Here is a 13516-nt window from a genome sequence, read left to right as displayed (position 1 = left end):
AACTTTTAATTAATCCACCCCTAATGCGTTGGCAGGGTCAGACCAAATGATTTCGTGGGTCTTATATGGCCCACGGGCCAGATGCTCCCCACCCCTGCTCTAAGGAGTGAGGCAGGGGCCGAGGGAGGAATGGCCTTTTTATGGTAGAGGGTACTGGTGCCTTGACTTAGGACAAAACAAGTCCTCGATGTGAGTGCCAGCCTGCCTGGTAACTTTCTTTTTCTCTGCCTAGTGATCTCTTAATGAGGGACAACCTGTTTGAAATCATCACAAGCTCCAGGACCTTCTACGTACAGGTAAGAAGCCCGCTCCGAGAAGACTTTTATGTTCCGTTTCTGGGAATGGTGTACTCAGACGCCTCACCGTTTCCTGTGCTTTCTCTTTTATTTTGCTTGAAGCTTCTAGTTGGTAAATTTAGCCCCTGAAAGTCAGTGTGAGTCCCATTTTATTCTAAACAGGATGTTTGCCAAAAGCTTCCCAACCATGAAATGATAAGAGCAGGTTGAGCCGCTGTACTGGGGAACGTGAGGGAGGATCAGCTGCTCCCAGCTGCTGGGCGCCAGCTAAGCAGAGAAAAGGAGAACCGGCCAGTGGTTTCACTTCTCCTTTGGAGGGTATTTATAAGCTCCGCCCGTGTGGTCATCCCTGTGTGCGGAAGGACAACAGCGCAGAGGCCCCTGTGCAGGCGCCAGGTGCACAGCCCAGCTGCACAGAGAAAGCCATTGTTTGGGCTCTGGCCGTTCAAGCTATCAGAGCTTCTCCCCTCCACCCACAGCTGGAGTTCTCCCAGCTCCTAGAATCATAGGCGCTGGGAAGGCAGATTTCCAAACAAGCCCTTAGCCCAGCCCGTGCTGTGACTCATGCAGCATCGTGATAATACATTTCCAGCGCTAAGACTGTCATGTCGCCTGTCGGGTTAAATGGGGGTGGGGGTGGGGGTGGGGGAGGGCTCAGCCAACGCTTTCAAGGCTTCCCCTGCCCTTTCCTCTATGCTTCAAGTGTCTCTAGGGGTCACCCCTCCCCCACGTGTTGGGTAGCAACTCCAGTCGTCCCCTCTCTGAGCTGGCAGCCGTCTGTGGGTTCCATCCATTTAAGTATCGTATATAATAAAAGGGTAATATCCAAATCGACTGAACAGCGGAATGACTGGTCACTATGACGTGCACTGACCACCAGGGGGCAGATGCTCAACGCAGGAGCTGCCCCCTGGTGGTCAGTGCACTCCCACGGGGAGCGCAGCTCAGCCAGAAGCCGGGCTCACGGCTGGCAAGCGTAGAGGCAGTGGAGGGAGCCTCTCCCGCCTCCGCAGCAGTGGTAAGGATGTCCGACTGCTGGGCCCTATGCTGTCAGTCAGACATCCCCTGAGGGCTCCTTGACTGCGAGAGGGTGCAGGCCAGGCTGAGGGACTTCTCTTCCCGAGTGCATGAATTTCATGCACCAGGCCTCTAGTGTATGTATGCATATATATATATATATATATATATATATATATATATATATATGATTTTAGAGAAGAAGTGAGAAGGAGAAACATCAATGATGAGAAAGAATCATTGATTGGCTGCCTCCAGCACCCCCCCCCCCCCCACTGGGGATCGAGCTGCAACCTGGGCATGTGCCCTTGACCAGAATCAAACCCGGGACCCTTGAGTCCACAGTCCAACGCTCTATCCACTGAGCCAAACCGGTTAGGGCCATTCATTCAGACAAGCGCTTGTCACACCGGGAGAGACGACACAGGAAAGCTGTGGAAAGTGGTGCTGGGGGTATTAGAGCTGGCTCCATTGCTGCTCAGGGACAAAGTTTTAAACTGTAGGTGCAACAAAGGCATTTCCATGTCTGGCTTTTAACAGGTATTTGTAGAAGAGTCTTCAGAATGCCAGGCATTTTGCCTCATGCTGGGGACACTGTTTTGCATGGAACAGATTCTGAACCAGAGAGAGTCAAGTACACAAGCAATTAACACAGTGTGATGGGGTGGGGGAGGGTGTTCGATGGATGAACACAAGGGAGTTTTTAGGGCAGCGAAACTATTCTGTATGATACTGCTATAGATGCCTGAAATATAGAACTTTACAGCACAAGTTTAAAAAAGCATTTAGGAGGTCAGGTGATCCCAGCATGGAATGCAGAATGTGCCAAAAGAAGCTAAATGTATCACTAGTGTGAAACTCCCTCACTGGTGGGGATAGGAGAATGTAAACAAAACAAAACAGTGTGCTGAGTGCTACCATTAGACTGAGGAGTGGTTGCCATGGGAACTCATAGAAAGGGCATCTCCCCCAGCTTCAGGGAGTCAGGGGAGGTTTTCTGAGGGAAGACATATCTAAATCTGGGTCTGTTGAGGGAGGAATGGCCCAGGCAGAGGGAACAACGTGTGTAGAAAACAACAACCTGGAGATAAAAGGAGCACAGAGCATACAGGAGGCTGGGAGGCAGATGCACAGGGCCCCTGACCTTGCACGTTGTTAAAGAGTTTCTCTTCTGTGCTAAGGGTTAGGCCCCTCGATGTTGAACTAGGGGAGTGACCCAGTCAGAGCTACCTTCTAAAAATATTCCTTGGGCAGGTGCTCTCACTTTCAGAGCCTTGTTTTCTCATCTGTAAAGCAGAGATGATAGCCCCACCCTCACCCCTAGAACAGCAGGCTGGGTGTGTGGAACAGTGTAGAGGACTGATGAGAACAGGGGGGAGATAGGAGGCAGGCCAGTTTGAAGGCTATTGTAACGTAGGTGCGGGATAAAAGGAAGCCCAAACTTGGGTGGGTGGACAAATGTGGAACATGTAAAAGCTGGGAAAGGGTCTTTTCTAGGACTTGATTGTTGGTTGGGTGTGGGGTGGAGGGAGAAAGGAGCAGCAAGGGCAGCTGATGGCAGCAATCACGGTGAAACAGGCAAGCCTGGCAGAGGTGGTTTACCTGGTCTCTGGGACATCCAAGGCGACGTGCTGTGAAGGCCCTTAGACAGACAATGCCTGACACATTGGTGCTACTAAATAAGTATTTGTCAAGTAAATGATTATGCTGGGTAAGAGTTAGGACAGAGCTTTAGGAACCATGACACCCTCCCCCCCCCCCCGCCCCCCACCAACAACAAAAAACGTTCAAAAGGTTTCCCATCATCTGCATGAGTGTGTGCGTGTTTACCAGAGTCTTCTCATCCCTTCTGTCCCCCTTTGCCTTCTGCTCCCACGTTTCTGGGGCAAAAGAACGCTAGCATCACCCTGAATAAATAAATGCGCGAATGGACACATCTGTTTATTACAACTAACTCAAAGAAGAATCTGAAGTTAGAGATTAAAAATCATTAAAGATATGTATTAATTTATTTTAAAATAGCAACTATTAAACTGATTTGTGTTAAGGCAAGTAACATTTTATGAAAAGGAACTATATTTCTGAAACAAAAAAAGGCAACAAGAGTAGCATTGTTTTCTGTTTTTGCAAATCTCATTAATGGCTGGCTTAATAGAAGACAGCAGGATTCTCATATCTGCCTCTGCATTCTGTCTGGGGCCATATGTTGTTTTGATGGAAGAATATGAAGAAAATCTGGCCCTGCACAGATATGCATTTGGAAAAAAGGCAATATTTTAATAGCTTTTCCAGGTAATTGTGGATATTCTTCTTTGATTCTATACCAAAACTTGGCAAATGGTAGTTAGTTTCTTCATGTTTAGATGCAATGTGGAATCAGAAGCCAATAATAATAACCTTTCATACACTTGCATTAAAATCCTTTGGTTAGTTTTTCGATTTGAATGAATCCTTTTTACCAATGCATGATTTTGCAACTGTGTGCATAGGACATTTGGAAAATCATGGTCTTGCTGAGCTATGCAGATCTTCCAAATGTGGACACATTTTATTATTCTAGTATAGCTAGTGTCCGGTGCATGGATTCGTGCACATTGAAAGGAAATTAATTAGAAGAAATATTTTAATATTGCTATTCACATCTTACTAATGAAAAGAAAATAGGATTCTGCTGAGTCTCCTATTATCTATTCCAGGACTTCTGTGAGGATCAAATGAGATGAGGCATGGGAAAACACTTCACAAACATTTGGTTAAACTGTAAAATGTTTGCACCTGGCTATAAAGCAAGTCGAGTTCTTGGGCTGAAGAAACTCCAAGGATGCTAGTTGCTAGGGAGAGGAAGCCGAGTGTTGCTATGTGATGTCATTACCTGACGCCCACAGCAACTGTTTCTGGGCTGGGCTGGGCTGTGGGCCGCATTTTGGGCCATGGAGTCTTGGCTGCATTGGCTGCAGTGTGGGGTGTCACTCTGGGGTGGTGGTGGGGCCTGTGTCCCACTTGGGGGAAGCCGAGTGTTGGTTTTTCGGTGCCAGGTCTGTGGTGCCGTTTATTTTTAAATGGCCAGTGCATGTCATAGCAGCTCCTGTGTTGAGCATCTGACCCCTGGTGGTCAATGCACATCATAGCTACCAGACAGACAGACAGACACTTAGTATTTTATCTCTCTACTAGAGGCCCGGTGCACGAAATTCGTGCATGGGGGGTGTCCCTCAGCCCAGCCTGCACCCTCTCCAATCTGGGACCCCTCAAGTGATGTCTGACTGCCCGGTTAGGCCAGATCCCAGTAGGATTGGACCTAAACGGGCAGTCGGACATTCCTCTCACAATCCAGGACTGTTGGCTCCCAACTGCTTGCTTGCCTGCCTTCCTGATTGCCCCTAATCGCTTCTGCCTGACAGCCTGATCACCCCCTAACCACTCCCCTGCCAGCCTGATTGATGCCTAACTGCTCCCCTGCCAGCCTGTTTGCCCCTAACTGCCCTCCCCTGCAGGTCTGGTCCACCCCTAACTGCCCTCCCCTGCAGGCCTGATCCCCCCCAACTGCTCTCCCCTGCAGGCCTGGGTCCCCCCGCAACTGCCCTTCCCTGCAGGCCCGGTTGCCCTCAACTTCCCTACTCTGCTGGCCTGGTCACCCCTAAGTGCCCTCCCCTGCAAACTTGATTGCCCCCAACTGCCCTCCCTTGCAGGCCTGGTCCCTCCCAACTGCCCTCCCCTGCTGGCCTGATTGCCCACAACTGCCCTTCCTTGCAGGCCTGGTCCCTCCAAACTGCCCTCCCCTGCTGGCCATCTTGTGGTGGCCATCTTGTGTCCACATGGGGGCAGCCATCTTGTGTGTTGGAGTGATGGTCAATTTGCATATTACTCTTTTATTAGATAGATATAAAGAGGTAATATGCAAATTAGCTGGGGCGCCATAACAGTCACGACCGCTCAGAGGAGGCTGCGTGCGCAGGTGGGCGGGAGGGGACTGCTGCGCAGTGAGGCAAGCCACGGATGGCGCAGGCCTGCAGAGAGCAGGGAGCAGGGCCTGCCTGCCAGCCACAGTGGTGAGCAGGCCTGCAGAGAACAGGGCCTGCCAGCCTGGGCGCGTCGGCAGTCCTGCCTCTGCACGTGAGCTGCAGAGGAAACACCTTTTCTGACCGCTCGTTGGCTAAGCTCCCGGTACGCCACTCTCAGTGTTCTTGGTAACTTGTGTAATAAGAATCCAAGAAGGTGATCTAGGGTTTTTCCACCTTACTCCTGGAGGATAAAAAGAAAGGTCTGCTGCTGGAGGGGCTAAGAAATGTCATACCTGCCCTAGCTGGTTTGGCTCAGTGGATAGAGCCTCGGCCTGCTGACCGCAGGGTCCAGGTTCGATTCTGGGCAAGGGCATGTTCCTAGGTTGCAGGCTCCTCCCTGGCTGGGGTCCAGGTCAGGGCTCATGCAGGAGACAACCAATTGAAGTGTCCCTCTCACATTGATGTTTCTCTCTGTCTTTCCCTCTCTCTTCCACACTCTCTAAAAATCAATGGAAAAATATCCTCAGGTGAGGAAAAGAAGGAAGGGAGGGAGGGAGGGAAGGAAGGAAGGAAGAAAGAAAGGTCATATCCTATGAAAGAGACATCTTGAAAATGCATAAAGAAAGTTGTCATTTTTTCGTGGTGAAGGGACTGGAGTCCGTGTTGGTGAAAACACCTTGGTGGCTGCGGTAGCCAGCAATGGCAGCAGTAGCAGGGTGATGGGGCAGTGCAGAGGGAGCGGGAGTAAGCCATCAGTAGGACATCCCCTGAGGGCTCCTGGATTGGAGAGGGTGCAGGTTGGGCTGAGGGACACATGTTCCCCCCCCTCCCCTCCTGCCCCCCAGTGCATGAATTTCATGCACCGGGCCTCTAGTATATATATATGTATATATATATATATATATATATATATATATAGATTAAAAAATCACATTTGTTAATATCAGCATTAGCATCATCAACAAGTCTTTAACCCTTTGCACTTGCTTGCTTTTTTTGTCGATTCCTTCATTCTAATGCTAACCGTGTCGAGTCACAGTCGACATCCGAGTGCAAAAGGTTAAATATGGAAAGCTGTCAAGCTCATGGAGGTAGATATAAGTCTTCTGAAATTCTAATTTTTGCTTTGAAAGCTCAGAATTCATCATTTGCAAGAAAATACTTTCATGATCTTCCTGATATCACAGGCTTATTTCTTTCGGTTTTGAGAAAGAGTTTGTCATATACCTAAATCTGAATAAGTTTGACTGACAGTTTGTCTGTCAGTCATTTGTTCCAAATAAAAATCGTGTTTCATGAAAAAAGGGAAGGAATATAGTGATTACTCATACAGTTAGTTTCTGATCTGCTTCCTAGGGTGTTAGGCTCAGTAAACCTGCTTCAAAGAACCATGTGTCCTCGGTATCTAGGTGGCTAGACCATAGAGCAGGGGAGATCTATGCAGAGAAAATAAATCCCTTAGACAGAAGAGAGAGACTTGGGCAACAGAATGGGGCTGGATTCCAACCACTTAGGTGCTGGTCATTTACCTTCTATGTCAGGTTTACCTTCTATGTCACATGTGTGATCTCTCACGCTGTAGTATTTCTTTTGTGTTAATAAAAAGCTAGACCGCTTATTGGCCACTTCGCTGTCCTAGGCACAATGCTAAGCGATTTACAGGCAGCATATCACTTAATTCTCCGCAGTGTCCGAGTTCATCTTCACTTTGAGATCATAAACCTGGTGAGTTAAGGGACTGATTTGGGGGCACCGGAGGCTAGGATGAGACCTACTTATTTGTGTGTATAAGCAGCCTGGTGCAGAACCCAAGATGCAGAGGGTAGTCTGGCTCTGAATTGGGGAAGACCAGCTTGGGGGGGAACTGGGTGTCTTGGCAGATGGATCGTGGTGACATAGATCCAGAATCTGGCAGAAATCAGGTATCTAAGCTTGTGATCCTATCAAGGTAATCAGTAGGTAGGCGGTTCTCACTTTTGAACAGAGGCTCAAAATAAGGTTTTAGTCTTTGGAATACAAGTCAAGTGAGGTTCCCCATTTCCCAGTCATAGAAAATCAAGGGTATAAGGTAGCCAAGAGGATTAGTTATTTGAAATGACTAATGTAGTGCAGACTGGCTTTGATGACTTGGCATAAGCCCAGTTGTCAGCACTAGAAGGCTGTGTCAGGACAGAAGTTGTACCGAGAGGGCTCACACGTGGATTGCAGAGTGTTGGGCTGGAACTCTTTAGATACTTAACGGTTTTAATGTAGACTACAAGGTACATGACATTACTCAGAACTGCGTAGTACATATGACCTGGGTTGTCCTATGGCAGGGGTGTCTAAAGATGGGCTGGCTCTTGGGCAGAGGGCAGGGGTGGTTAGCTGTTGGGAAGAGAGGGCAGAGATTGGGAATAGAATGAAGAAGGAGCTGCCTAAAAATTTTAGACAGCTGCAGTGGAAGTGCCAGAAGTAGATATTGGAGGGCTTTTATTGATGACCTCTAAAATCCCATGCTTCAAACCATTGCATCTGTTGTAATGCTGGACTCCTAGTAGATATTCATGAAAAGATCATGGACTGCAATAAATCGCAGACTGTACTGGTTCATTTTAATGCCCTTTGTTCCCCCCACCTCAAAAACTGCCCTCAAGAACAGAAACCCTACTTTATTTTGGAACCAAGCACCAGGAACAAATGCACATGTTTAAGCACACCAGGGGAGGATGCAGGCATGAGTTTGGCACTTCTCATGTTCTCCATTTTCAGCATTTTTTATTCTTGGTGATTCACATGGTATGGGTGGACTTCAGAGCTGGTTTTTACCTCTAGTTCATGAAGCTACCTTTCTGATATGGTTTTAAGGTATTTTGAATTCTTGATTAATGCTAAGCACAGGCTTTTCATAAAAGATAGATATACACATACACTATCATTTTTGCAAACAATCTTTGAGATTTCAATGGATGTTTGTTGCCAGTGAATCCCATTCACAAAATGATTAATGGAGACTGTAATTGTGATATCAATAAAGTAATATTCTATTTCTTCTCATGTGGGATCAGTTACAGTATCTGCTTTTCTATTTGAATAATATTTTAAAATAACAGTTTATTAGTTAAACATTAAAATAATGCTTACCGATGTTTGCTATTATTAACATTAACATGGCTGGGTTAACTGGCTAGATTATCTGACAGAAAAAATGTCCTTAAACAGAACTAGAGAATTAGAGAGAAATGTAATTAGCAAACAATTTCCATCTCTATTAATTATTAAATATTTTAAGAAAGAAATTGCATTATTTTGCCTATCATATTAGCAAAGATTTTTAAAAAATTATAATATGTAGTTCTAGCAAGGGTACATGTAGAAAAGTACTATATTGTTGGCAAATGAAATTTTCATGTAGTTGACCTGAAACATTTCTGGCCAAATGTAAGAGCCTGAAAGGAATGCATACTGTTTATCTAGTGATTTCTCTGGGAGTTGAAGAATCTTACATATGAATGAAAAAGCTTTATGCATAAAGATGTAACAGCATTATTTATATTAGAGGAGAGTTGGAAAGGATCTGAAGGCATTTTAGAGGATTTTGATTCTTGTGCTTGAATCCCCAGATGTTAAGTTAGGTGATTCCTAGATTTCTGTGATTCAGTGACTCCTTGCTAAGTGGAGGCTGGGGTGAAGAGGCCTCGGCTAGTTGTATGAGAGTTTGTTGGTGAGGTCTCAAAGGGCAATCAAATAGGTGGCCTGTGGCATGTGGGGTAACATTGGACATTGGGGGAATTTGCCAGGATGATGGAAGGAGTAGAAGGAGCTTAACAGTCCTGGACACGGATTATTGGAGTGTCAGCATGGGGCTCTTGCAATTTGCTTAATGAGAATCCCAGACCCCTATGTGATGTCAGAGACCTCCCTCAGCTCCCATCTCTGTCTTCCCCTGTGTCTTCTAACATCTCCCCCTCCCCGCATCAAATCACCTTCTGCTTCCCTCGAAGGAAAATCTCTAAGAAATGCTTTTCTACTATTGGACAATTTGCCTCCACCTCATTCCAATGCGAAATAACCCTTCTTTCCTCCCAAATATGGTATCTTATTTGATCCTGATAATTTGATCCTTCAGGTAGGAATTGTCTGCAGATTGAGGGGTGGGGGAAGCCTCGGAAAGGGTGGTGAATATATTTATAATGTTGGAATTTAAGGCTTCATATGCAATAGTAATAATAAAATAACGAATGCTTACAATGCCCTTTCTGTGCATTAGACACTGTTCAAACGGCTTTACCTGCAAGGTCTCCCAATAGTTCTACTTGTGGACAGGCTAGCTCTGATACTAGTAAAATACCTTCCAGAAGAATCTTGAAGATCTTGCCCTGATTATTTTTTTGGACGAGGGATGGATTTGTCTGTTTCTTGGGAAACCATCAGCTTGTCAAATAACTGGAAAAAGTCCAGAGAGAGAGGGTGCAGGTAAAGCTGCAGCTCTAGCACGTGAGAGAGCTGTTCCCCGTGGGCACTTGTTGCTGCACGCTTTTGACCCAGTGTGCAGGGTGTGACACCATTTCCCTTGCAAGTTGCTCCTGTACACGTCTAACCAAGGAAGCTTGGTTTTGGGGTGACAGAAAGGGGTAGGGATGGAAGTTTGAGGGTTTTAAAAGAACTTATGTATTATTTTGATATAACGCAAAGAGAAAGAATCATTTTGGGGATGGGGAAAGTGAGGGTAGTATGCGGAGAATTTTGCAGTCTGGGGTGTGGTATTTGCATATACAGATGCACACTTGTGATTTTTTTCCCCACACTTGTGATTTGGGGTGGAACCATTTGGGGAAGGCACAGGGGGACAGAGAGAGGTTAACAAATATAAATTTCTGGAGGTCAAGGCTTCAGTCTTGGTCCCATCTTGTGCCCAGCACCTGATGCCATGTGTAATACTGAATAAGGCCTCAGTAAAGTTTTCCTGGGTTCGCTTGAATTCAGCCTCTATAAAGCTCGAAAACACAGAACTCGGAGCAGTCCACTTGCAGTGGCTTTGCCTCTAGATTTTCTTCCTTTCTCACAGAGTCGCTGATGCCCTCTTCTGGGCTTAGCAGGTATCTCTTGGGGAAATACTTTTTTTATTGTTCAGCAGCGTCCCCCATGTTTTTAAGCTTAGCACTCTAAGTCTAGCAACTCTGAGGCCTGGATGGGGAGTCAGAGCAGACTCAGGTAGCTTGTGTTTCGAGAGAAGCCCTGCTTGGCGATGATACACATCTGGGAGGCTTTGCAGAGGATTTGGCTTGAATGGGACTGGAGTTGAAAATAAGCTTATTCTGTTCAGATATCTGTAATGGAAAGATGACTGCATTGAGAGGCAGCAGAACTGGAATGTAGACCACCCATAAACCCTGAGCTCTGACTTTCTGGGCCTCATTTTCTGGACCAGGCCGATGGTGTTCCAGAAGGGGGTCCGAGACTTCAACAGGGGAGGAGGCCCCTAAGCTCTCCCCTCCCTCATGACCTCTGCCCCACTGCTGAGCTGCTCCACTTGGAGCTGGTTTATTTATGAAGTGTCAAATCCGAGTTTGCAGGGGGAAAAATGTCCTCAAAAGTCTGAAGCCACTGGACGGGATGATCTCTGAGATTCTTCCAGCTCTAATGGTGTGATTTTTATGAACTTAGCACTGAGTCAGAGACTTGAGAGCTGAAATCATAGTGCCCAGAATGGCTGTGTAAATGCTGTGGGTGTTTTGCAGGCGGACAGCCCAGAAGACATGCACAGCTGGATTAAAGAGATCAGGGCAGCTGTCCAGGCCCTCAAGTGCCACCCCAGAGTAAGTCACTTCCTTTCTGTTGCATAGTCACTGTCAACTTGGAGATGCGTGTCCCTGAGTGGGCAGGTTTTATTTGGTGCTGTAGGCAGGCAGCCTGGTCCCAGCTGAAGCCCCGGCCTGCCTTGTTTGTTTTTCTCTCTCGACCCAATTGGGTACACATATTTACTTTTTAGTTTTGGTTCTTGGAGGAGGTGAGGTAGGGTCGGATAGATGTGTCCTACACAGCTCCCTGTCAGGCAGACGTGGACAAGTCTGGAGGGAGTCCCTTTGGGCTTACTTGATTTCTGTAGACAGATGTCTCTGGACTATGAGACGGTGATCGTGGGTGGGTACTCAACGTGGGGCTTTGGGATAAACATTGTCAGGAAAGCCCTTACTTTCCTTTGGTTTTTTTTTCTTCCCTTTTATTTTTGTAGGAAATGTCCTTTTCTAGATCCATTTCTTTGACTCGCTCTGGAAGCTCCAGCCTGTCGGGTGGGCCCAGCTCTGTCTTCTGCAGAGGACGGCCAGCCGGGGAAGAGAAGAAAGCCCTCTGCAAAGCCCCCTCCGTGGCCTCCTCCTGGCAACCCTGGACACCTGTCCCCCAGGCCGGGGAAAAGCTACATCCACCCGAAGAGACTCTGGAGGACTCTTTGTTCACGTCTCGACTTGGGGAGAGCAATACTTCTGGGGCGTTGCCCAGCTCCCGGATAAGGCACCGATCGGAGCCCCAGCACCCCAAGGAGAAGCCATTTATGTTCAACCTTGATGATGAGAACATACGGACTTCTGATGTGTGATGAGGCATAGCGCCCAGGGAGGGAGGGACGGGGAAGACTCAAGAAAAGGAGGCCATGACTCAGTTTCTCTATCTGTTGGAGGATAGTCAGAGGCCTTTATGCCGCTCATATTCCTTTGGATGCTCTGTGGGAGGGGCCCATCCAGCTGGCTTTTTTTAAAAAGAAATATCAGTGCTGTGTATTTAATTTGGGATAATCACTAGGTTAGACCTGTAGGCATGCTCAATGGAGAGCAGGTTGCCTCTCGTTCGACGATTGCAAGGTCGTCCTGATGAGAGAAGGTTTCGTCCCTAACCAAGTTTCATTTCCTTATCCTAGTTTTAGTTCTTTCCCTTTGTTTTCAGGACAGACACAGAGTCTTAGGCCAGTCATCTGGTTTTATCCTATTCCTCTGTAGGAGCTGAAGTTTGACTGTGAAGTAGAAGGGTGGTAACTAACCCACCTAAACAGAGAGAGGACAGGTGGAGACCCAGGCTCCCCTTCACTGGGATCCGGTCTAAGGGGAGGTGTTAAAATCTGGGGGCTAATCTATCAGGGCAGATCTCCATAGAGAAAGAAATAGGGACCTCTTGTAAGGAATGGGGAATGATTCATTCAATACATCAGTCAATTTGGGGAATGACTCTGTTCTCATGTAGATGTTCTTTGACCCCAAATGCTGTCAGTGTGAGTGACAGACCTGCCCACCTGGTTTCTGGGTCCAGCCCCAAGGATGGCTTTATCAGTGTTAAATGTTATGACTGTTGAGAACAGAACAGACATTTCCCTTGATACGGTGTTAGCTGGGACGTGTGGAGGGTTGACACTTGGATGATAATTCACTTGTGTGATAGATCAGATCTCTCTTTTAGAGTCTTAGATTTGCTGTGAAGCAGGTGCTGGGAAGAGATGGATTAGAGTTCATCCAGCTAAGTTTTCTTGATCCATGTTTTCCAAACAGAAGGAAAGGTCTGTTTTATCATAGACAGATTATCTTGAATCCTTGCCTCACAGCTCGTTTTTAATGGGCCAACAGTAGTCTAAGTTTAAGAGCTGTAATATTGTGTACCCTGGCAGATGTGCTTTCTTTTTATTGTTTGTGTTGTCCTTTGAATGAAGCCTTACGTTCTTGCATGATCCGACCTTGTAATCTGATGAGGTTGTTCCATGTACTTAAGTGCAGAGACATAGAAAGATAATCTTGATAGATATTTATATTTTTAATAAAATAGAAACTGCATAGAAACACTGACTTAGAGGCTATGCATTGCTGACTAGAGATGTCCCAGGAAGAAGAGCATAGATTGCATTACCCACCCAAATTTTAGGGTGTACCTTCTTCCATTTGGGAAAAAAAAGACAAGAAAAAAAAAAAGACTATTTCTGGGGTCCCTGGGAGGATTTGTCTATCCAACTCATATGGTGAACTGCTATCAGGAACTTATCAGGGTTCCCTAAAGGGAGAGACAAGGTAACTCATTTCTGTCTATAACTTTTACTAGCTAGGTCAGTTAATTATATCTTTAAATTATAAAATCAGTGACTTGTGGAAGGGACTAAGAGAAGCATTTTTTACCTAAGTAAATCCCTTTCCCTGCTTATGTCCACATCTAATGCAGAGGTGAAAAGATGTGATCAGAAAATCC

At 46.5% G+C, this 13516-nt stretch overlaps 1 protein-coding gene across 1 annotated transcript in view; it reads left to right on the top strand.

The window, feature by feature from the left end:
* Window positions 1-11901, top strand: part of PLEKHA2 (pleckstrin homology domain containing A2) — a 56376-nt gene extending 44475 nt beyond the window's left edge. Inside the window, exons 10-12 of the mRNA XM_054720035.1 lie at window positions 233-296; window positions 11035-11112; window positions 11529-11901. Of these exons, the coding sequence (XP_054576010.1) occupies window positions 233-296; window positions 11035-11112; window positions 11529-11891 (505 nt within the window). The 3' untranslated portion in view covers window positions 11892-11901. The remainder of the gene's footprint in view (window positions 1-232; window positions 297-11034; window positions 11113-11528) is intronic.
* The last annotated feature ends 1615 nt before the right edge of the window (window positions 11902-13516 follow it).

This window comes from Eptesicus fuscus, chromosome 8 (assembly GCF_027574615.1).
Source record: "Eptesicus fuscus isolate TK198812 chromosome 8, DD_ASM_mEF_20220401, whole genome shotgun sequence".
NCBI classification, from domain to species: domain Eukaryota; kingdom Metazoa; phylum Chordata; class Mammalia; order Chiroptera; family Vespertilionidae; genus Eptesicus; species Eptesicus fuscus.
This window is presented reverse-complemented; position numbering and strand designations above follow the sequence as displayed.